The 20,456-nt window shown below is 60.6% G+C and overlaps 1 protein-coding gene across 1 annotated transcript in view; it reads left to right on the forward strand.

Annotated features, from left to right (window-relative positions):
* Positions 1–20,456, forward strand: part of Bahcc1 (BAH domain and coiled-coil containing 1) — a 32,343-nt gene that overhangs the window by 6,998 nt on the left and 4,889 nt on the right. Inside the window, exons 2-23 of the mRNA XM_055592202.1 lie at positions 2,464–2,586; positions 5,103–6,851; positions 7,028–7,136; positions 7,408–7,598; positions 7,727–7,885; positions 8,145–8,380; positions 8,544–8,874; positions 9,720–10,529; positions 12,961–13,163; positions 13,268–13,404; positions 13,919–14,047; positions 15,862–15,976; positions 16,821–17,110; positions 17,793–17,971; positions 18,051–18,352; positions 18,523–18,630; positions 18,710–18,854; positions 18,937–19,051; positions 19,152–19,227; positions 19,359–19,467; positions 19,928–20,047; positions 20,201–20,377. Coding sequence (XP_055448177.1) covers positions 2,464–2,586; positions 5,103–6,851; positions 7,028–7,136; positions 7,408–7,598; positions 7,727–7,885; positions 8,145–8,380; positions 8,544–8,874; positions 9,720–10,529; positions 12,961–13,163; positions 13,268–13,404; positions 13,919–14,047; positions 15,862–15,976; positions 16,821–17,110; positions 17,793–17,971; positions 18,051–18,352; positions 18,523–18,630; positions 18,710–18,854; positions 18,937–19,051; positions 19,152–19,227; positions 19,359–19,467; positions 19,928–20,047; positions 20,201–20,377 — 5,913 coding nt within the window. The remainder of the gene's footprint in view (positions 1–2,463; positions 2,587–5,102; positions 6,852–7,027; positions 7,137–7,407; positions 7,599–7,726; positions 7,886–8,144; positions 8,381–8,543; positions 8,875–9,719; positions 10,530–12,960; positions 13,164–13,267; positions 13,405–13,918; positions 14,048–15,861; positions 15,977–16,820; positions 17,111–17,792; positions 17,972–18,050; positions 18,353–18,522; positions 18,631–18,709; positions 18,855–18,936; positions 19,052–19,151; positions 19,228–19,358; positions 19,468–19,927; positions 20,048–20,200; positions 20,378–20,456) is intronic.

Consider the following 20,456-nt stretch of genomic DNA (forward strand, 5'->3'; position numbering starts at 1 on the left):
TGTGTGTGTGTGTGTGTGTGTGTGTGTGTGTGTGTGTGTGTGTGTGTGTGTCTCCCTGGCAGTGGGTGTGGCATGCAGGCTGAGGGTTCTGGGTTCTGAGGGTTCTGCCCCAAATGTGTGTGTACTCTGTGCACTGTTTACCAGTTCTGAGGGCTTTGCCAGGGACACCCTGGAGCTGTCTGGCCTCAAGCCACCACAGCGGCTCCTCCAGTTCGGCATCAGGCAGAGCAGCCTTTGGAAGCATGGAACAGGGCAGGCCCATCTGGAGAGAAGTCCTGTCGCTCCAGTCCGCTTCTTTAGGTTTTCCCCTCCAAATCCTCAAGAATCCCATCTCCATAGCCCAGGGTTTCTGGGGTAAAAGAATTAGGAAATCAAAGTAAAGCAGGGCTGAGTGCTGCTGGGCCGCTGGGCCAGGAAACTGGTCAGTGATTCGGCTGTGACATTGAGAGACCCCTGCCGCCTGGTTCAGTGAGCCTGTGACTCAAGCGCCCTTTGCCAAATAGCAGCACTGCTTGCCCTGGGTTCCTTTCTGGGGACTGTGGCAGCCTCCTCCCCTGTGCTTATCCCTTGAGAAGACCCTAAGGACTGCACTGCCTGAGAAGTGAGACTGTTGGGAAACTCTGGGGACAGCAGTTGTCCCAAGGAGAAGCTCTTGCAGGGTCTGGTGTCCGGAACATGCAGAGCTCCACTCGGCCCTGTCCGGCTGCGCCTGAACCAGTTGTCTGTACAGCGGGGAGTGCCTGCCCACCCGGTGCAGCCTCTCTGAGTTGATCCTGCAGTTTCTCAGCTCACCCTGGGTCTCTGCCTGACGCTCACAGCAGGCCTGAGGGTGCTCAACCCCACAGACCCGTTAGATGCATGCCGAGTTGACAAGACCGTGGCACTGAGTACATGAGCCCCTTGTAGGGATAGTTTCAGTCTGACTCAGTCTCCTCGAAGATCCCTCACCCCTCTTAACAGAGAAAGGCAGCTGCCTGGGCCAGTGAGCCGAGCTGGAGGAGACTAAAGTTCCCTTCCCACATCCAGCAGCTGCCTTGTGATAGCAGTGGGTAAGGTCAGTAGCGACCAGCAGCCAAGACTCCTTGGTGGATGCGATAGAGGTCCAGGCCCAGCGCTCCTGTCAGGCCTGGTGGGAGGGACCAGCCAGGAAGCTGTAGACTGGCGGCTGTGGAGTGCCACAGCTTCTTTCCCTTCTTAGAAAGATTTCAGATGTGCTGGCTCTATTTTACATATAGGAACATTTCATTTGCGTGTGTGTCTGCACCACATGTGTGCTGATAACTCCCGAGATTAGAAGAGGATGTCGGGTTCCCTGGAAATGGAGTCATGGGTGATTGTGAGCTGTTCTGTGGGGGCGGGAATTGAACCCATGTTCTCTGAGGGAATAGCCAATGTTCTCGCTTTTGTTTTGTTTTGTTTTGTTTTGTTTTCCAAGGCAGGGTGTCTCCATGTAGCCCTGGCTGCATTGGAACTCACACTGTAGCTCAGGCTGGACTTGATCTGCCTGCCTCTGCTTCTGGAGTGCTGAGATTAAAGGCATGCGCCACCGTCACCCGGCTGGAGCCAGTGTCCTTAGCCACTGCACCATCTCGTGCTGCAACTTTTGTGCCCGTCCCCAAGTCTTGCTGTCAGGGCTCAGTCACCTTTCTTGCAAGCTGGAACCTCATGGGGCAGGGGAATAGGAACATTGTTCAGGTGACAGGGGCCACTGTTGGCCCAAGGCCAACAGGGTGGACTGGCTCTAGGCTGTGGTTAGCATTACTGTGCCATGTAGGCACAGCCCTTCAGAACTTTGGTTGCCCCTGAGGGACAGACCACAGTCTAAGAGGGTCATGCTTCATCCTGCCAGGGCTTAGCTGGGGCTCAGGTCTTGTACACAATATGGCACGCCTGGAGCCTTGCAGACTGGAGCAGATGCCTGGCTTTTGAGGAGAGCACAGTTGTGGGGAGAGACCTGCGGCGTCCAGCGAGTGGGAACTGGCCACATAACCTAGCTTCATGGAGCTAGGGTGTGAGTCACCCAGACCCGCTGTGGAGCAGCCCAAGCCTGCTAAGTGTGCTTCCCTGGGTGCCTGTGAGGGCTCAGGCTGTAGGCCCTGTCTGGTGTGGCCCCCCTGGCTGAGAAGCCATGGAGTGTCCATATCACACCCTCCTTTCAGGCTGCCTCTCTGAGTCTGCTGTTGCCTGGCCTGGAAGCTCCTGCCACACAGGCGCTGCTGGGAAGGGCTCCAGGGCAGCTCCCCTCTCCAGCCCCGTGCCCATCAGCAATTCAATTTGCGCTGCTCCGGGGGGACAGTGTTCGTCCAGTCAGACTTAATCTGATGTATTGATGGGTTGATTTCCCACCGGTGTGCTGTGCGCACTCTTCAGGGTGCGGCTCCTGGGCTGTGTGCCTCTCGCCTCCTTGGGGCCGGGTGGTGAGGGCCAGGGAGTTGTCTCCACAGCAGTGCTTTGCTTCCCTAGCTCCTGCGTACCCCAGATTTTCGGGGAGTCTGGCATCTACCTTTCTACCCGTGAGCCACTTGGATCACCATGGAAACAGCAATGTTCTCTATGGGCAACATCGTTTCTATGGAACCCAAAAAGGCAAGTGCTGTGGGGCTTGGTGTGGGGTGTAGTGCATCCTGAGGGTAAGCTTAAGGGGTACCAGCAGGGTAAGTGAGCCCTCGTCCCAGGCAAGGAGGGGCCCCGAGGAGGATGTCCAAGCCCACTGTGAGCTGCATGCAGGTGCTCAGTTTGAGGGTTCGCTGACACAGCCGAGCTGACCCACAAGTTCTCATTATTTGCCCTCGGGACCGAGGCTGGGGCAGGAAGTATTCTTGGAGGTGGGTACAGAAGCTGCATTCCTGACTTCCTCTCAGCCCCTGCCCCTACCCCTGCCCTATCCCATTAGACAGTTCCTCATGCAGGCATTGCAAAACCAGCAGGAGGTCTGCCTGGAGGTGGCCTCAGGAAAGGCCAGAGAGCTCAGCCCCTGTCGCTAGCCAGAGGGGTTTTGTGTTTGAGGGTCTGTTTGCGTTTTGGGAAGTTCTCCTGTGGTGTGACTAGAGGCCAGGACCACGGTTCAGATTCAGGTAACCCAAACAAGTCCCTTCAGGCCAGAGTTAGTGATGTCAAGGAATATATAGCAGGGCAGAGTTATGTCTTCCTCATGACTCTGGTTTTCAGTCCAGGCTGTAAGAAAGACCACCAGTCTGAAGAGGCAAAACCAGCTTAGCAGGGTGGCTCGGGGCCTTCTGGGAGGTGATCCCCATGTGACAAGGCCCTAGTGTGCAGCAGGTGGAGAGTGGGTGACACTAGTTTCAACAAATCCCTAGGGAGCCCCAGTTGGGGCAGAGGGGCAGAGTGCCTTTGTGTGGATCTCCTGGACCAGGAGGGTGAGCTGAGGACCTTAGGGTGTCTGTCGTGTCTGGACCCTTGGAATGGTTCTGCACATTTGGGCACAGAAGAGTCTTAGAGCCGTGGAAGCTCAGGATATCTTTGGCCTTGCTCTAAGTGGGCTAGCCGTGATTGGCTCAGCCTGCCCTGCTTGGGTGTGACCAGGAAGTCCACCCAGCCCCACCCAGGGGCCTGGTGTCATCCTAGACAGCCCTGCCACATGCTCCCAGGAAGCAGACTTGAGCGCTTGGGGGCAGGGTCCCCAAGCCCTTGTCACACAGCCTCCCCTCCATCAGTCCTGTGCCTGCAGCTGTTTTGACAGCATCTGTCAAGGGTAGACAGGTGGTTAGTCTGAGCCCTGGAGAACAGACTGGTGAACCTGGGCCCGGGGACTCCCTCTGGGCTGACTGGTGTCTTGGCGGCTGCTGGCCAGGCCTCTCAGCTTTCATAATACTGTGGTGGAGCTTTGTCCAAGAACATTATTTGGTTTGGGAAATTAAGCTAATTGGGTTTCTCCTGGGCTCCCCCCTTCCTGCTCCCCTTTCCCCTTGTTTCTAATTAGAGGAAATTGACACAGAATTTACATGACCGAGGACGGTTTTACAAGTTGCAAACGTTTTCTTTTGTTTCCCTGCCTGGTATGCGCCCTTAGCCAGGGCCTTGCCTGCTGCCCACCCACCCAACCAGGGGGAGGCAGGGTGGCCCCCAGGGTTTGCTGAGCTTTGATGGGCTCCAGCTTGGCTGGCAGAGTAGGTGTCCCCAGGCTGACTGCTGACAGCCTGGAGCTGACCCTACCTGGTCAGAGAGGGCTTGCCCCGGACAGGGCCTCAGCTGGACAGCCAGTCCCCAGACCACAGCGGGAGTCCTCAGGACTGGGAGTCCCGGGAGTCCCCAGGCAGGTGACCCTGGGAGCAGGGACAGCTGTGTCTTGCAGAGACCGGTTTCCCTTCCCCTCTGTCCCAGTCCTGTTAGCCGGAGACAGTTGGCTAAGATGTCGCAGTCTGGTGGGCTCCTCAGGTGGATCTCCCACACCATCCTGTCTTCAGACCCCCTGGCAGTCCCAGCACGAGGCATGGAGAGAGGGGTAGAAGCTACAGGCATCGCTGCCCCCTCCGAGGCGAGGCTCTTGGCTAACAGGAGCTCTTGTTCTGGGCTGCACATTGCTAGCGCTTTGTAAAGCAGTCTGTGCCCCTTTCCTCTGACAGTCCCTGAGACTGAGCTGGCTGGCGAGGCACCCCGCCGGGGCTCTGCCTCACCAGGCTCCTAGGACTGAAACACAGGAGGGAAGAGGGTGGCCAGCCTTTAGAAAGGGAAACTTCGGTTTGGAATGCCAGGAGAGTTCCGGCTGTGGCGGTGATGTTCAGACCACACCGTTAACGTGTTAACGCCCCTAACCGAGCGCCTGAAGATGGCTGCTTTACATATGTGTGCCTATGGTTTTCAGAATGTGCTTTAGATCACAATTTCGTGTTACATGCATGAATGTTTTCCCTTTGTCCCCATATGTGCACCAGGTGTGTGCTTGGGGCCCGCAAAGGTCAGAAGAAAGTGTTAGTTCTCCTGAAGCTGGAGTCATGCATGGCTGTGAGTCCCCATGTGGGTGCTGGGAACCAAACCTGGATCCTCTCTCCAGCGCCCCCCAAACAAAAACCCTGGGTCAGAGATGCTAGCTGAGGCTCCTCATGGCCCCTGCACTCCCTGACCTTATCCCTTTTGGCTCACAGATAACTTCTACCTGCGCAACCTGCCCCCACAGCCTGCCATCCTCCCTGCCAACCACAACTTTCCTGGAGTGCCGAGAGCCACCCCTGCCCATCCCATCGGCTCCTGTAGCCGGGACCGCGTAGAGGCCGCCTCCCTGCAGAAGGGTCCTAAGGAGTTTGACCGTTTCCTCATGGGTAAAGAGCTGGGCAAAGAGAAAACCAGCAAGGTAGCAGAAGGCAGGGAGCGGCCAGCCCCAGAGGAAGACGGCAGCAAAGACAGACAAAAGCTGGTGCCACCCATGCCCGCTGATGGGCCTTGCAAGGAGGCAGGCCCTGCCCCCCGGGGGTCCTGTGAGGGCCGCCCCAAACACCTCACCTCCTGCCTGCTTAACACCAAGGTCCTCAACGGCGACGTGGGCAAAGCCTCGCTGGCCAGCTGTGCAGGGAGCATGCTGGGCCGGCCCAGCACAAACGTAGCAGCACCTGGACGCTGCGCCAAGGAGGTGGCAGGCCCCGTGGAGCCTGGGCCAGCCTTCAGCGAGTGCCTGGAGCGCCGGCAGATGCTGCACCACTCTGTGTCCTACACGGTACCCTCTGGCCTGCCCACCGGGCCGCCCCCGCCCCTCAACACAGGCCCTGCAGCCTCCTTCCCCTGTCTGCAGCTGCATGCAGGTCCAGATGGGCTCTGTCCCCTGCAGGACAAAGTCTCCCGGGACCTAAAGGCCAGCGGGCCCACCTTTGTGCCTTCTGTGGGACATCTGGCCGACAAGAGCCGCCCTTTCCAAGTAGCGGAGGCCTGTGCTGTGGCAGGTGATGGCAAGGACCGGCATCTGGACGGGGCTGTGGCCCCTGACCATGGTGCACCCTATGGAGTCTCCTATGCCCACCTAAAGGCCGAGGGCAAGGGCGACCGGCGACCTGGGGGCTTTGAGGCAGCCCTCCACCCCCGGCTGAAGGGTCTAGAGTATCTTAGTGCAGGCCCCGACGCCCCCTTCCCTGGACTTCCTAAAGGTGGTCTGGACAGAAGCGGCTACTTCGAGTTGCCCACTCATGCACAGGACTGTGCCGGGCCCAATCACCAAGACCCACTTGGTGGGAAGGCCACCCAGGCCTGCTGCACTTTAGACAAAGCTGCCAGCAAAGAGGCCCCTGCTGGCCCTCCAGGGGCCCAGAAGGTGGCCCGGATCCGCCACCAGCAGCACTTGGTGGCGCCTGAGGTAGAGGCAGGAGGTGGTGGGGTTGAGACTAAACGCAAGTCTGTGGAACTGGCGTCTCTGGGTTATAGCGGGCCCCATATGTCGCCATGGGGTGTTCAGACAGGCCACGGCGCCTCCATGGCCATCGGTGAGGAACGGAAGGGCAGTGCCTACCTCGACCCCTTTGGAAGCGGCCTACAGCAGGCAGCTCTCCTCACGCAGGAGCTGCCGACTCCGCCAGACGAGGTCTCAGCCATGAAGAACCTGCTCAAGTACAGCAACCAAGCCCTGGTTGTGGGCCAGAAGGCTCCATTTGTGGGCCTGGGTGGCCTCAAAGCCAGCTGTGTCCAGCAGGAAGCCAAGTTTCCTGCCTCGAAGGGCCCAGGCCCAGTGGAGAGGCCCGACTGCGCCCGCAGCCGGGAGCACGAGGCCCCACACGGAGACGGAGAGGTGCGGCAGCCGCCTGTGGGCATCGCAGTGGCATTGGCCCGGCAGAAGGACACAGTGAGCCGACCCGACGCGGCCTACAGTACCAACAGTGGGCGGCAGGGCAGGGCCGCTCCCGCCTTCAAAGGTGAGACGTCTGTGGTCGGGAAAGCACGCCTGCCCTGCCTCTGATTTCCCTCCCCACTTCTGCCCCAGGGCCAGGGGACCCTGCCTTCGTGCCTCAGCCCCAGCCTAAGGTTTGCTTCAGGCAGTGGCTCTCTAGATGTCACAGCCAGGCTTTTCCACTGTCTTTGCTTTGTGCAGCTGCGGGAGGACCTCGAGCCCCGCATGCCCTGGACCTGGAGGGTGAGGAGGACAGGACACGGGTGTGTGACGAGCACCTGGGGCTGCCTGGCCGGGAGCTGCTGATACAGTAAGAGCCCGTGGAGGCCCTCGGTGGCTGTGACCTCTCGGGGCAGCTGCCCTCGTGGGGCACCAGGGGCTGGGCTGTCACCGTGGGGCATACACAGCGGTCCAGCCCTCCCACGGGGCTCTGCCGGCAGCAACTGCTGCGGATGGAGGCTCAGAGCCCAGGGTTTCCTGGGAGCCTTCGCCTCCATTTCCTCTTGCAGGCCGACAGTCTGTTGAAGGGTTGGGGTTGGCTGGGAAGGGAGGGGGCCGAGCTGACCCTAATGATCTTCCAGAGACAACAAAGACCTCGTGGAGTTTGCCCGGATCCACCCTTCCAGCAGCTGCCCCGGAGACCTGGCTCCCCACCTCATGATGCAAGGCGGCCAGCTGAGCGGGGACCCAGCCCCGCACCCCCACCCTGCCCATCCCCACTGGCTGCCCCGCACCCGAAGTCCCTCCTTGTGGATGGGGGGACATTCCTATGGTTAGTGCCCCGAGAGCAGAGTGGGAGGCTGGCTTGGAGGTCATCCTCTCCTGTCTGGGCTACCCACGAGTGGGAAGCCTGAGAGTTAACCGGGCTCTTCAGCCTGAACACTGCACTCCACTCCTCAGGCCTCGGACACCCCGCCCTGCACCAGAACCTGCCCCCTGGCTTCCCAGCGTCGGTTCCCGGCTCCATGCCCTCAGTGTTCCCCCTCCCCCAAGACGCACCCGCGCAGCTAGTCCTCTTACCCTCGGAAACTGCACCCCACGCCACTCCTCACACGCTTGGTGAGGGCCCTCTCCAGTCCTGGCTGTTCGCATGTGGGGCTGAGCAGTGTGTCTGGGGGGGGGGGGGGGGGGGGGGGGGGGGGGGGGGAGGGAAGCACATGGCCTACCAGGGCCCAGCCAAGAAGTATGAGGTACTTGGCTTATCCCCAGGGACAGGAAGAGGGATGGGCTGAGGAGAGTTGAAGGGAGGAGGGGAGGCTGGCCCAGGTGGGCTCGTGGTCTCTGGCTGGAACTGATGGTCCTCTGGCCCTGCCTGCAGCTGACGTTATGGACCAGGCCTCACGGTGGCCCCCCATGTATGGGGCACGGGGTCCTGCCTCCCACATGCAGCATCCCGGCCAGCTCCCTGTGTACTCGAGGTCCCAGCTGCTTCGGCAGCAAGAGCTGTACGCACTGCAACAGCAGCAGCAGCAGCAGCAGCAACAACAGCAACAGCAACAGCAGCAGCAACGGACCACTCAGGCTCTGGAGCTACAGCGGGCTGCCCAGTTCCAGGTACCATGCCCCCAACAGCCACTCCGACTTGAGATCCAAGACAATCCTACCCCTGCAGGTTCCATGCAGATGGTCCCAGGACACCCCTGCATGCCTCTCACTGAGCAGTGGGCCTCAGGGGTCCCAAGGGTGTGACCGTCTGAGCCTCTTCCCCACCCAACAGCGCAAGCCTGAGGACCGCCACATGGAGCTGGAGGAGCCTGCACAGGAGAAGGCCCCAAAGCCGACCCACAAGCCAGTTGCCTTAACCCCCATGGCCAAGGGCACCCCCTCATCTGCCAGTGCAGGCCTGGTCAAGCTGTCACCCTGCTGCCGCTCACCCTCTCTGAAGACCCCTGCTGGCTGCCCCACACCTCCACCTCGTCCCAGTGCCCCCTGCACTTTATCCATCTGCCCCACTGGCAGCCCAGGGCCTGGCTCCAAGGTGCCTAGCACCAAGGACAAGAGTGGGGAGGGCCAGCGGGCTGGAACCAACCTTACCACGCTGGAACCAGGTGAGGGAATGAGCCTTTTTTGCCTGGCAAGTCCTACCCCTGGTGGGTGGTTGGGGTTACCCCGATTTTTTTCTGCCCAGGCATTCCCGTACTCAGACCAGGAAGCTCTCTTCTCTCTTGACAATCCTGTGATCCGGGAGTTACCATAACGGCCCAGCTCTAGGCCCCTGTTTACTCTGGGTAGATGGGCAAAATAAGAACCAGACACCCCCCTCCCCCCCCAAAAAAAAAACTGGCCAGCGCAAGGGTCCTGTGAGTGGTGACACACTTGCCCTGCCACAGCTGGTGACATCAGACTCGGGACCTGTCCCCAACCAAACCTGAGGGAGAGGATGATGTCACCTTGCCACCTGGGGCCAGAGCAGCAGTCTGCCTGCCCGAGGCGAGGTGAGGAGGCTGTCTTGTGCCCGCCACCCCCACCAGCTTTCCAAAAGCCTATGATTTTCTCTGAATCAGGCTGAGTGCTTTGGAAATCCATCTGATGAACATAAAGCCTGTCCCAATTCCACAGTGAGGAGACAGAGCCAGCAGAGGTTTTGTGCTTCAGCCTTTTTTTTTTTTTTTAATGGGGCATCATGCTCTGACACACTGCCAGCTTGTTCTAGTTCAGGAAAAACCCTAATTCAAGCACCATGGTTTGAAAATCCCTCTTTTCCAGACAGCCACACCAGAGGTGCCTTGTGGGGCCTGGCCTGGAAGTGGCGCTGGTTCTGAGCCTTGCTTCCTGGTACCCCCTTAGTAAAGCTTGGCCACATCCCTGTGTCCTGTCTCATAGGCCATCTGTAACGGGGCCATGCTGCCTCTGCTGGTCCCAGCTGAAGACTCCTGTGTGCCCTCTTTTACAGAACTGCCTCCAGGATTGAACCCCACGGCTGGCGTGGACTTCTCCCTCCCCTCAGACCTGCACTCCTCTGACCTCCCAGACCCCAAAACTATGCAAACCACTACCCCAGGGACTCGGCCTGAGCCCGCAAGGACGTTCTTGACTGGGGAGCCACCCCCCTGCAGCCCCAGAAGCCTGGAGGAGCCTGGGCTCTCCAGGGCCAGGGAGGCCGCCCCGGACCTCACCATTGTCCCCCACCCTGCTGAGCGGGGACTCCCACTAAGGAAGGCAGAGGACCCCGGCCCACTTGAGGGGTTACAAGCACTGAGATTTGGAGGCCTCCTCGAGGGAGGGGACACTGAGGCTACTGGCCAGACTAATTCTACTCAGGGAGGGATGCAAAATGAGAGGACCATGGACCTGGGGACCCCACAGCCCCCTTCGGGGGCTGCCCCTCAAGCACTGGAACAGGGAGCAGGGAGCCCCGTTGCCCTGGACAATGATGAAGGTTCACAGAAGGCCCCTGATGCGGCCCAGCTGGAGGAGGAAGCCCAGCTGGAGGAGAGTGGGGGGGACTCAGAGATGGACTGGGGGACTCCCAACCCCAGCCACTCACCCAAAGCGCTGCCAGGCTTGGATGCCTTGGTGGCTGCCACTGTGGACCTAGGGGACCTGCCTGACATCAGCCTGCCAGACTCTCAGACCCCAGCAGCCTCCGGGCCACTCAGCACGGCCCCTCTGCCCCGTAGCTCAGGGATTCATGGGATTGCCCTGCTCAGCGAGCTGGCTGATCTGGAGATCCAGCGGCAGAAGAGCGAGCTGGCCACGCAAGGTGAGACCCAGCTACAGCACCCTTCCCTGGGACCCTGGGAGCTGGCCCCTCGGGGTCAGACAGATGGTAGCCTTTGCCCTGGCGCAGTTATCCGTAAAGAAAGGGAAACCCCAGTGGGGAGACTGGTCCCCACAGGGTTTCCTTCATGGAAATCGGTGCAGGTGTGCCCACTTGGAGGAACCAACCAGTCCTGGGCGGGACCGCTGGGACCAGTTCCGCCTCTCTGTGGCAGGTTCGAGTCATAGGGTCCCTAGGGGCAGCACTCCATACTGTCTCCATTTTGTGTAGGAGATGATGAGGCCCGAGGCAGAGGTTTAGAGGGGGGCCTGGTAGCAGGAAAGGTAGCAGAAAGCTCCGGTCTACTGCTTTGTTGGGGCGGGGGCCGCCAGACTAGGCTCACTGAACCCCCAAGCCTCAGAATGGTTCTCAGATACCCACCAGGCTGAGGCTGCGGCTGCGGCTGTGGCTGTGGCTGTGGCTGCAGGTCCCCTGCTTCAGACTGACTTTTGGGACAGGGGTTCCTACGCTCACCAGCCAAACACCTAAGGGCCCTAAGATTCGTGCCGTGATGAGAGCTGCAGCCCAGGCAGTCTGTACTCAGCAGGAAGAGCCACACAGCTCCCTGGCAGCCCCTGCGTTTGAAGCCCCCTCCTTACTGACAGAGAAGCAGCACCTCCCTTGTGGCCACAGAGGAAGTACCTCACTGAGGAGCACCCCAGCCAGCCATCATGTAGCAGGTGTTTCCAGCACGAGCTAACAGTCTTCGGGCTCGGCCTGTTTTCCTGCCGCTTAAAGCTCCCCAGGCCCTTGCCCTCAGCCGGGGCTGCAGGCCAGCCTAGCCTCAGGCCTGTCCTGGCAAGAGTCATGGGGAAAGGGGATGGACAGGGCCTGAAAGCACAGGCCCTGGAGGACCGCCTGCTGGACTCTGCAGAGGGGAGAGACCCACCAACCTGCTAGATTCCTGCTGAGGCCTCATTTGAGTACTATGGGATTCCTAGGGTCAAGGCCAAGCTGCCAGGGCCTCCCATGTGAAGGTTGTGCAATAGCATGAGGGGACTCATGGGGGACCAATCACGTCCCGGCGCTTTGTGGGCACGTGCCACACTGCCCATGCATGCTGTGTGGGGGTTATGGGTTGTAGGTTACAGTGGGTAACCTGGTGTGGCTGCTGGAGCTGCCACGCCATGCTGTGGCGTCAGACACAGGGCGTGACCCCAAGGAGAATCCGAGCAGCTGCCAAGCCATCCCAGCGTACCCTACCTCTCCCTGCGGGGACAGCAGGCTCCTGCATCACAGAAGCAGCCTTTGAGGAGACTGGTCCTTGCTCCTGGGGTCTTGCCCCGTGTTGGGCCCCTACCTCACGTACTTGACATGGTTATGGACCCATCACTTTATGGGGTGACTGGTGCCGGGCTTCTCTGCTTTTCTCTCCTAACGGGAAGCAGACACTGCGCTTTTGGTAGGGCCTCCAGGGCGGGCTTCTCCAGGGCAGCTGTGGGCTGTCGGTGGTCACCCGTGTTTCCTCTGGTGTAGGTGGCTCACAGCCCCTGCCGCCTGCCCCTCAGTAGTTGGGAGCCTAGGGGCAGAAGCTCCGTGGGAGCTCTTCCTCTACATGCCCGCCCTGCGGTGATGCTCCAGCCTCGGAGCCCTTCCTGGGGTAGAGTCTCCCCAGCTGCAGTGGTCCCATGCTGTCCCTCTTTTCTCTGACGACCAGCTTGCTTGGGTTTGGGTGGTAGTGCCCTTGAGCCAACCCTGTGGACTTTGCACACTTACTTGCTTCCCCGAGTCTTCCTGCAGCCCTCCAACCCCAGCTGTCTTCGAGGAGCCTGGTTTCCTTCCAGTGGACAGTGGTGTCACGTGACCCCTGGGTTGGTGGGTGGGGTGCTGCTGTTCAGGGTGACTTCCGCTCAGACCCCACTGGACTCCTCTGACCCTTCTTAGATGTCCTCCCGGGCTCAGCCTGGCTGCCCTCACTCCTCCACAGTGCTGATCCAGCCCTGCGGCCCCACCCAGGTTTTCCTCTGTGGTTAGCTACCCCTGCTGCCCAGGTGCTGGCGGGAGGTGGATGACGGTAGGATGGACAGGTGGGCAGCTGCTTGTGACTGCAGACCGGGCTCTACACTCAGTTGCGCAGGCCCGGAACGTTGGTCTGCCTATTTTTACACTTGGTTCATGGTGTAAGCCTCAGCACCCTAACTGCTTGATTCCTAGTGTCCAGAAGTGTGGGTGCACTCTTGCGGGCTCTGGAAGCTGTCCAGGCCTGCGTGACCCATTCGTCATGCACTGTGGCCTGGGGTGGGCCTTCTCCTCAGCTGTAGCCTGGCGCACAGGCAGGCTATTCTGTGTGGTTTGACCTCACCCTGGTTCCCACACCCTGAGGCTAGGACTGTGCTGGGAAGGGGCAGCCCGTGACCCATCCCTTTCCCTCCAGCAGAGGACGAGGATGTGCTAGCCTTCAACCTGCAGCACCTGGCCACGCTGGCCACAGCCTGGTCCCTGGTGGAGGCTGCTAGCCTGGACAGCTCAGTTACTTCACTGCAGGCCCCAGTGGCTGACCCAGACAGAGGCCCCAGGCTCACCCCTAGAATGCAGATCCTGCAGCGCAAGGACACCTGGGCCCCTAAAGCCAAGCCTGTAAGTGAGAGCCCCACCGCCCAGCGCCATAACAGACGGGGGGACCTCTGTGCCCTGGGCGAGGCTTGGCTACAGTGCTCAGGTTCCTGAACTCTTGCACACAGGTTTGTCCCCTGAAGGCTGCCATCGAGCGGCTGGACACGCAGGAAGTGGAGATGCGCATGCAGCTGGCGGAGCTGCAGAGGCGATACAAGGAGAAGCAGCGGGAGCTGGCGCGCCTGCAGCGCAGGCATGACCATGAGTACGACACGCAGGCAGGGCTGGCATCCGTGGTCCCAGCAGATGGGGAGGCACAGCGGGGCAGCTGCTGGGCCCTGGTTGCCACCTTGTGGGCAGGGGCTGTGCTGGAGCACCCCAGAAGCTGCAGGCTGCACGGTGCTCATGAGACCTGGGCAGCCAAGCTGAGGGGTGCCGTCTGGGTGGGAGAAGCAGTCCTTCAGCAGAGGACAGCACAGAGAGGCTGGTCGGGGAGGACTCGGGACCCGTGGGCCAGCTGGGACCTGCTCAGTTGCCTGAGGGGCCATCAGTGGGAGCTTCTTGAGCAGGCTGTGCAAGGCAGGAAAGTGCTGCCTGCCTAGAGCTACAGATTGCGCCCCGAGAACCTAGTTGAGCCTTGCCTTCAGCCTGCCACCCATTACACTCTGAGAGCACAGCTGCCCCCCCCCCCCCGGCCCTCCCCCCTGCAGGGCAGTACCCCCGGTAGGCCTGGGGTGGAGCGTTTTAAAGTTTCTTAACATCCTGTCTGTGGCCTGCAGGAGGGAGGAGAGCTCACGGAGTCCCGCAAGGCGGGGGCCTGGCAGGCCTCGGAAGCGCAAACACTCCAGCTCACTGCCCACCCTGCGTCCCGGCGGCCAGCTCGCCAGAAGTGACGGCAAGAAAGCCAAGTGAGTCTGCAGTGTGGGCGCGGGGTGTGTGGGCCTGCCCTGACCCCTCCCCAAACCTGAGACCTGGACTTGAGGTCCAGCAGATAGAGCCCCGCCGGGGCCTGGCACCGTCCAGCACAGCCTCTCCCCATGCCTGGCTACCAGCGTCAGCGCCCCCTCCTGGATCTCACAGTTTAGGCTTGGCTGCACCAATGCTGTGAACCTCGCCGAGGCTAAGGCTGTGGCATCACCCCTTGGAGCCACCGGCCAGCCCTGGCCCCTCGCATGGGAGGCAGCGTTGCGTAAAAGGCTCTTTATCTGCACTGTATAAAGTCGTTGGTCACGCTGCGCTGCTGCTCACGGCTGCCGCGCGATGTTATTATCCATTACCCGCCCGGCGTAGTCGCTGGCGCACTCCCGGGCCGGGTATAATTGTCCTTCTCGGCTACAAATTGCCTCTCCCGGCAGGCCCATTTGCATAAATCCTCCGAGCTCCTCCAAACACGATTGGCGCGCGCGCGCGCACTGCATCAATCCTGATGATTTGGTAATAATAGTTAAATCGGCACTAAATGGTTCCTTCAATTAAGACAGAGGCAAAAAATTAATCTCAGGGCTTTATGTCACAAAACATTAGCAAATGCAGAGAAGGTTATGGGGCGGGGGAGTTTGTGTGGGCTGCAGGCAAGGGAGAGGGTTCACCATATGGCTGGGGGCTCACCAAGGTCCTGGCCCCCACCCGGCAGGGGGCTCCTTTGAGAACCAGTCCGAACCTTGGGGGCTGCTGAGCATGATGGCTACTGGGGTCCATGGAGGGTGTTGGAGAACCTGCCAAAGGGCAGGGAAATGCCCCCCAAACCTCCCCCTCTCTGGACCTGCCAGCGCTGGCCACATTGCCTATGCTGGACTCTAGCCTAAATCCCAGCAAGTAAGCTTAACCTTGCTGCCAGGTTCACCTATGACCCAGAGAAGCCAGCAGCCTGAGGGCAAGGAAGGATCCACAGCCAGGGCCCCTCTTTCCAAAGAGTGAGTCTCCTGACAGTCTCCCCACCTCCAATCCTGTCCCGACAGACCCTTGAGCCATGTTCCGGAACCCAGTGGGGGCAGGAGGCCTTGGGCCTCAGGGCTGGGCCTCCTCCATGCCGGAAGTGGGAGGCCAGGCAAAGTGGCAGGAAGCTGGGGTCAGGGAGGCTCCCAGAGCAGCAGGGCCTTCCTGCCTGGACTTCTGTCTTCAGAGATCCAGCTGCATTGTTGGACAGGAAGCTGGAGGGTGGTATCTGGCCACATGAGGTCAGAGCTGGGCCAGGCCCTCAGTCCCCATCTGCCACTCATTTTCATGAGCAGCCAGTTTCCTTTCTGTGCTCTGTTGGCTAAGGGGTTGACAGGTGGGAGGGCAAACCCCAGCCCCTGGCCCACCTCGGGCAAACAGGCAGTGTTGGTTTCCTCATGGGAAGGGGGCGCTAGGAAGGAAATGAAGTCAGACATTGGGATGTCGGGGAGACATGTCTGCCCTCATGACAGGAGGCTAGAGCTGTGGGAGGCCAGGCAGAACCCCCTGCTGTTTCCTCTCTAGCTGCTTTACCATGGTGACCCCTGACCGAACTGCCAGCCTAGAGGAGATGGCTCACGACGGACAGGGGAATAGTGAAGCTGGATGAGTCAGGGGAAGGCCCCAAGGACCACCAGGAGCTGGTGCTAGCCGGCAGGCAGGGGACCTGACCAAGAGGCTCAGGACTGGCTGGACCCCCAGGGCCTGCTGCTGAACAGGGCCCGGCACGCAGGCTGCCCCGGGCCCTGCTGCTGTGTCCACCGTACCCACCACTGCCTTCCCCCAGGGCTGTTCGTGCCAGTCTGAGTCTGCTGTGTGCGGAGCTACGCGGCGAGGAGCCCACAAGGAAGCGAAGCAAACTGGAAAAGAGTGCCTACACAGGCCTGCAGGCGGCCTCCGCAGTGAGTGTCCAGGCCGCCACCCTCGGGGTTTCCCGGGGTTGAGGCTGGGTGAGCCGAAGGGGTTTGGTGAGCTGCTGATACCTTGGTTAAAGGAAGCGATGGCACAGATATCCAGTGTAACCAGGGGCTGTTGCCTCTGGATACTGACAGTAGATTTCCCTGCGTGTGGCTTGTCACTGGTCCCTGATGCACTGCATGCGCGCACGCACACACACCCCATAAAGAAGACATAGCAATGTGCTGCGGAAGTGAATCCATGGCCACAGTGCCTGGCTCTGAACACCATAGAAACTTGGGTCCTTCCACTTTTCTCTCTCCAGGGTCCTAGACCTATTGTTACCTAGTCCGTCCCCTTCCATGGCAGAGGCTGTTTTTATTTTTGCTTGTTTTTGGCATGGTTTGGCGGTGGTGATGGTGGTGGTAGTTTCAGTCTCCATACCCTGACTATCAAACTTGCTCTGCGAGTCAGGCTGCCCTTGAGCTTGCAGCCACCCTCACATCTCTGCCTCCTGAGCGCTACAGGCATGGGCAGGGTGCTGGCTGGCTAGTCTACCTAGAGAACTCTTCTTTTGAACTGTGCATTTCACAGAAGCAATCAGCAAATACCTATGATGCAAAGGGCCTTCTGGTCCTCAGCCCCGTCCCCATTCCACCATCCAGAGGTGAATTGGGACAGGGGTTGGATAGATGGTGGGCGCAGTGTTCACTCCAGCGGGCAGCCCTGTGCCCAAGATGTCCTCAGGCCCCTGCTCAGGCAAGTCCCCAGGGCTGCCCTTTGATAGAGGAGACCCACAGGCCAGGGGCCGGGGCCGTGCCTGAGGATGACACCACCTCTCCTTCACAGGGAAAGGTGCGGAGCAAGAGCAGTGGCCAGGCCGAGCTGTCTTCCTCCGCTGCCCACAAGGTGGCCCAGTTGAAGCCAAAGGTCAGGAGCCAGGGGCTGCCTGCCGGCCTCAGTGCCTTCCAGCACAAAGAGGCCGCCCCCAGTGGGCGCATCCGCAAGAAGCTCTCCAGAGCCAAGAGTGGCAGAGTGGCGGGGGCAGCTCGGCATCCACACCCCGATACGGACGGTGGCAGGGAGACGCCCAAGTTCCAAGCCCAGCCAGCAGTGGCTGTGGCCCACGAGGCAGGCAAGTTGCTGGTATGAGCGACTGGGCCGTGGTCGCGGGGGCTGAAGGAGGGGTGCACACAGGGAGCGGCTACCCCAGATCCAGGTGAAGCCTGTGGAACGGTAGTCCAGGGACAGCCTCCTGTTGGGCAGGGCTGGGGAGGGAGACTTTGCCCCAGGCCAGGGCTCAGGAGCCCCCTTCCTGAGGCAGAAAGAAGCCCTGGACACACCTGGGAAGCATGTTAAAAATAGCCCCTCGGGAGGGGAGGAGGGAGGGGCTTATGGGGGATACAAAATGAATAAAGTGTAATTAATAAAAAAAAAAAAATAGCCCCTCGCCACCTTTGCCCTGCAGTGTCCGGAGAGCTTTCCTCCTCCCCAGGCCAGAAACGGCCTGGAAAAATAGAGGCTTCCTCCCTCCTGGCCCCTCCTCTAGGGTTGAAGCTGAGTGAGGACAAGGGGAAGCAGTGCTTTGGGGACAGGAAGCAGGGGGCCAGCTGGGCCAGAGGACACAGAAGGAGGGAGGGACTCCCCAGGGAAGTCAGGGCTGCAAGAAGGAAAGTCCTGTTCCCTTCCCCTGCCAGTTCCTGCCCCCACCCCTGAGCAGCCCAAAGGAGGACTGTCCCCACTGGCCGAGTTCTCTAGGTCTACCCCGAGCAGCCAATTCAACAGCAGTCACCACGTCTCCTCGGCTGTTCCCGCAGGCAGCGGCTATGACAGTGAAGACTGCCAGGCACTCCTGGGGACAGAGGTGGCTCCCAGGGAGCCTGGGCTGGTGTTGCACCCAGGGCCTGGTGTGGCAGTGTTGGGACCCTCCCCTTCCTCCGTGGTCAAGATGGAAGCCAACCAGAAGGCCAAGAAGAAAAAGGAGAGGCAGGGCTTGCTAGGTAACAAAGAAACCAGAGCACACCTGAACACAGCCCTCTATAACCAGGGTTCCAGTGACCACCCCCCTCTCTCCTACAGGGCCCTGCCGCCTGTCCAGCCCTGAGGGCGAGGTTAAGATCAAGAGACGGACAGTAAAAAGCAAGGTGGGCCCCAAGCTGGAGCGGGCACCAGGGCGGCAGCCTCCAGGTGCACCTGGCAAGAGGAAAGCCAAGGGCAAGGCGAAAAGTAGCCTTCGAGCAGAGCCTGGGACTGCCACCAGCAGAGATGCCCTTTTCAGCCCCACCCGGACCTTTTCCTGCCGAGAGGAGGGCAGCAAACTTGCCAGTGAGCGCCTCAAGAGAGCCACACGCAAGAGCGCCATGTTGCAGCCAGTCCTGAGGGTAGGCTAGCAGGGTCTCATGGGCGTAAGAGCGGTCAGTGGGCATCCCAAGGAGGGTGATACTGCTTCTCCTCCTTCCCCACTCAACTCTGACCCCGAGTCACAGCCCATACTGGCCAGGGAAGCTGTTCCAATCCTCATTGCTGTCCTCTGTCCATCCTTCTTGACCAGAGGAAGAATGGGGCCTTGTCCATCGCCCTGTCAGCCCGAAATGCCAAGGCCATCCTGGGGAAGAGCAGGAAGCTGACGAAGGTGAAGAGAGAGACGGTCAGCAAGCAGGTAGCAGCCCTTCCAGCCCAGGGGCTCCCAGTGGGGTCCCAGCCCTTCCAGCCTCTGCCCCTGACCGTGTCTCACCCAGGGCCAGGGCCGAGCCGTGAGCCGGCTGCTGGAGAGCTTCGCTGTGGAGGATGACTTCGAGTTTGACGACAGCAGCTTCTCGGACGAGGAAGAGGAAGAAGAGGAAGTCGGCGTCCAGCTGAGCGCAGAGCAGAGTGCCGCCCTGGGTAAGCGGCAGTGGGGACACACGGTCGCCTGGGGAGGTGGTGGGTGGGCCCGGGGCCCAGCTCTGACGGCCGCCCCCCACAGCGCGCTCCTGCACCATCCACAAGGAGGACCTTCAGGACGGACTGCCCGTGCTGATCCCAAAGGAGGACAGTCTGCTCTACGCGGGCAGCGTCAGGACCCTGCAGCCCCCCGATATGTGAGGCTGGGGCCCGGGAGGGAGGGGTGCATGCTGGCTGCGGCCCGTGGGGCAGCGAGGCTCCCCCAGGAGCCTGACACATCCCCCACAACGCCCTCAGCTACAGCATCGTCATAGAGGGCGAGAGAGGCAACCGGCAGAGGATCTACTCACTGGAGCAGCTGCTGCAGGAAGCGGTAAGGACGGCCCTGCGCGGGGAGCCAGCCTGGTGGCTGTCCCCACCACCGGGAGGACTTGGCTGGCTGCACACCGAGGCGTGTGTGACCAGACCCGCTGGTTATCAGCTCTGCTCTGCTGCTCCCTGCAGGTTCTTGATGTCCGGCCCCAGTCCAGCCGGTACCTCCCACCTGGGACCCGGGTCTGTGCCTACTGGAGTCCAAAGTCTCGGTGTCTGTATCCAGGCAATGTGGTTCGAGGTCAGTATCTTCATGGCCAGGATGAGGGCCAAGGCACCAGGCTCCCGAGAGGGTCCCTCCTACCCATAGTCAAGCTGCCCTGGAGAAGGGCAGACCTGCATGAAAAGGGCCCAGAATTCCCGTGCCTGGTTCTCCAAAGCTGTCGTGGGCGCATCCCAGCACACCGAGACAGGACGGGTAGGGCCCTCGGCGTGGGAAGGTCTGAAGGTGAACGGGCAGGTGTCTGTTGGAGGAAACGCAGGCAGTGTGGAGGGCGGGACGCCTGTGCACCGGACCCCTGGCTTTTAATACCAGGTAGCCAGGTCGAGCGGTGCCGGCTTACCGGACTGCCGGTGTGGTCAGGCTGCAGAAGCGCCCCGTAACATCTCTCTTTTTCTCCTGTCACCCCTGTTGTCCCCGGGCCTGACATGGCTTCTGGTGAGCTGGGCTGGCCACACGCTCAGGACATGCCTCCTTGCAGGTGCTTCTAGCGATGAAGAAGAGGGCCTGGATTCGGTGGTGGTCGAGTTTGATGATGGAGACACGGGCCACATAGCTGTCTCTAATATCAGGCTGTTGCCTCCGGACTTCAAGATCCAGTGTGAGCACCCCAGGGCCATCTACCCATGGGCGGGGCTCCCCCTACCCTTATCTGCTCCCTGAAGCCCCTCCTACTCGGGCCTCACCATCGTTTCACAAAGGGTGGTGGTCACCCACCAGCAGGCCCATGACCAGCCCTCCGTCCACTCCACAGGCACAGAGCCTTCTCCGGCCCTGCTGGTTTCCAGCAGCTGCCGGAGGACCAAAAAGGCATCCAGTGAGACCCCCACGCCCAGTGAAGCCCCCACTCCCAGCCTGTCCCCGAAAGTGCAGGATGGCCCTGAAACTTCCAAGACCCCTGGGAAGAAATCCATCGGCAAAGACAAAGCTGGTATTTGCAGAGCTGTTGAACTGGGCCCTGGGAGGCGCATGGGGCCTGGCGGGTGGGGGAGTGGTGAATGCAGACCACT

Source organism: Psammomys obesus, unplaced genomic scaffold (assembly GCF_907164565.1).
Source record: "Psammomys obesus unplaced genomic scaffold, mPsaObe1.curated_primary_1811, whole genome shotgun sequence".
Classification (NCBI taxonomy): Eukaryota; Metazoa; Chordata; class Mammalia; order Rodentia; family Muridae; genus Psammomys; species Psammomys obesus.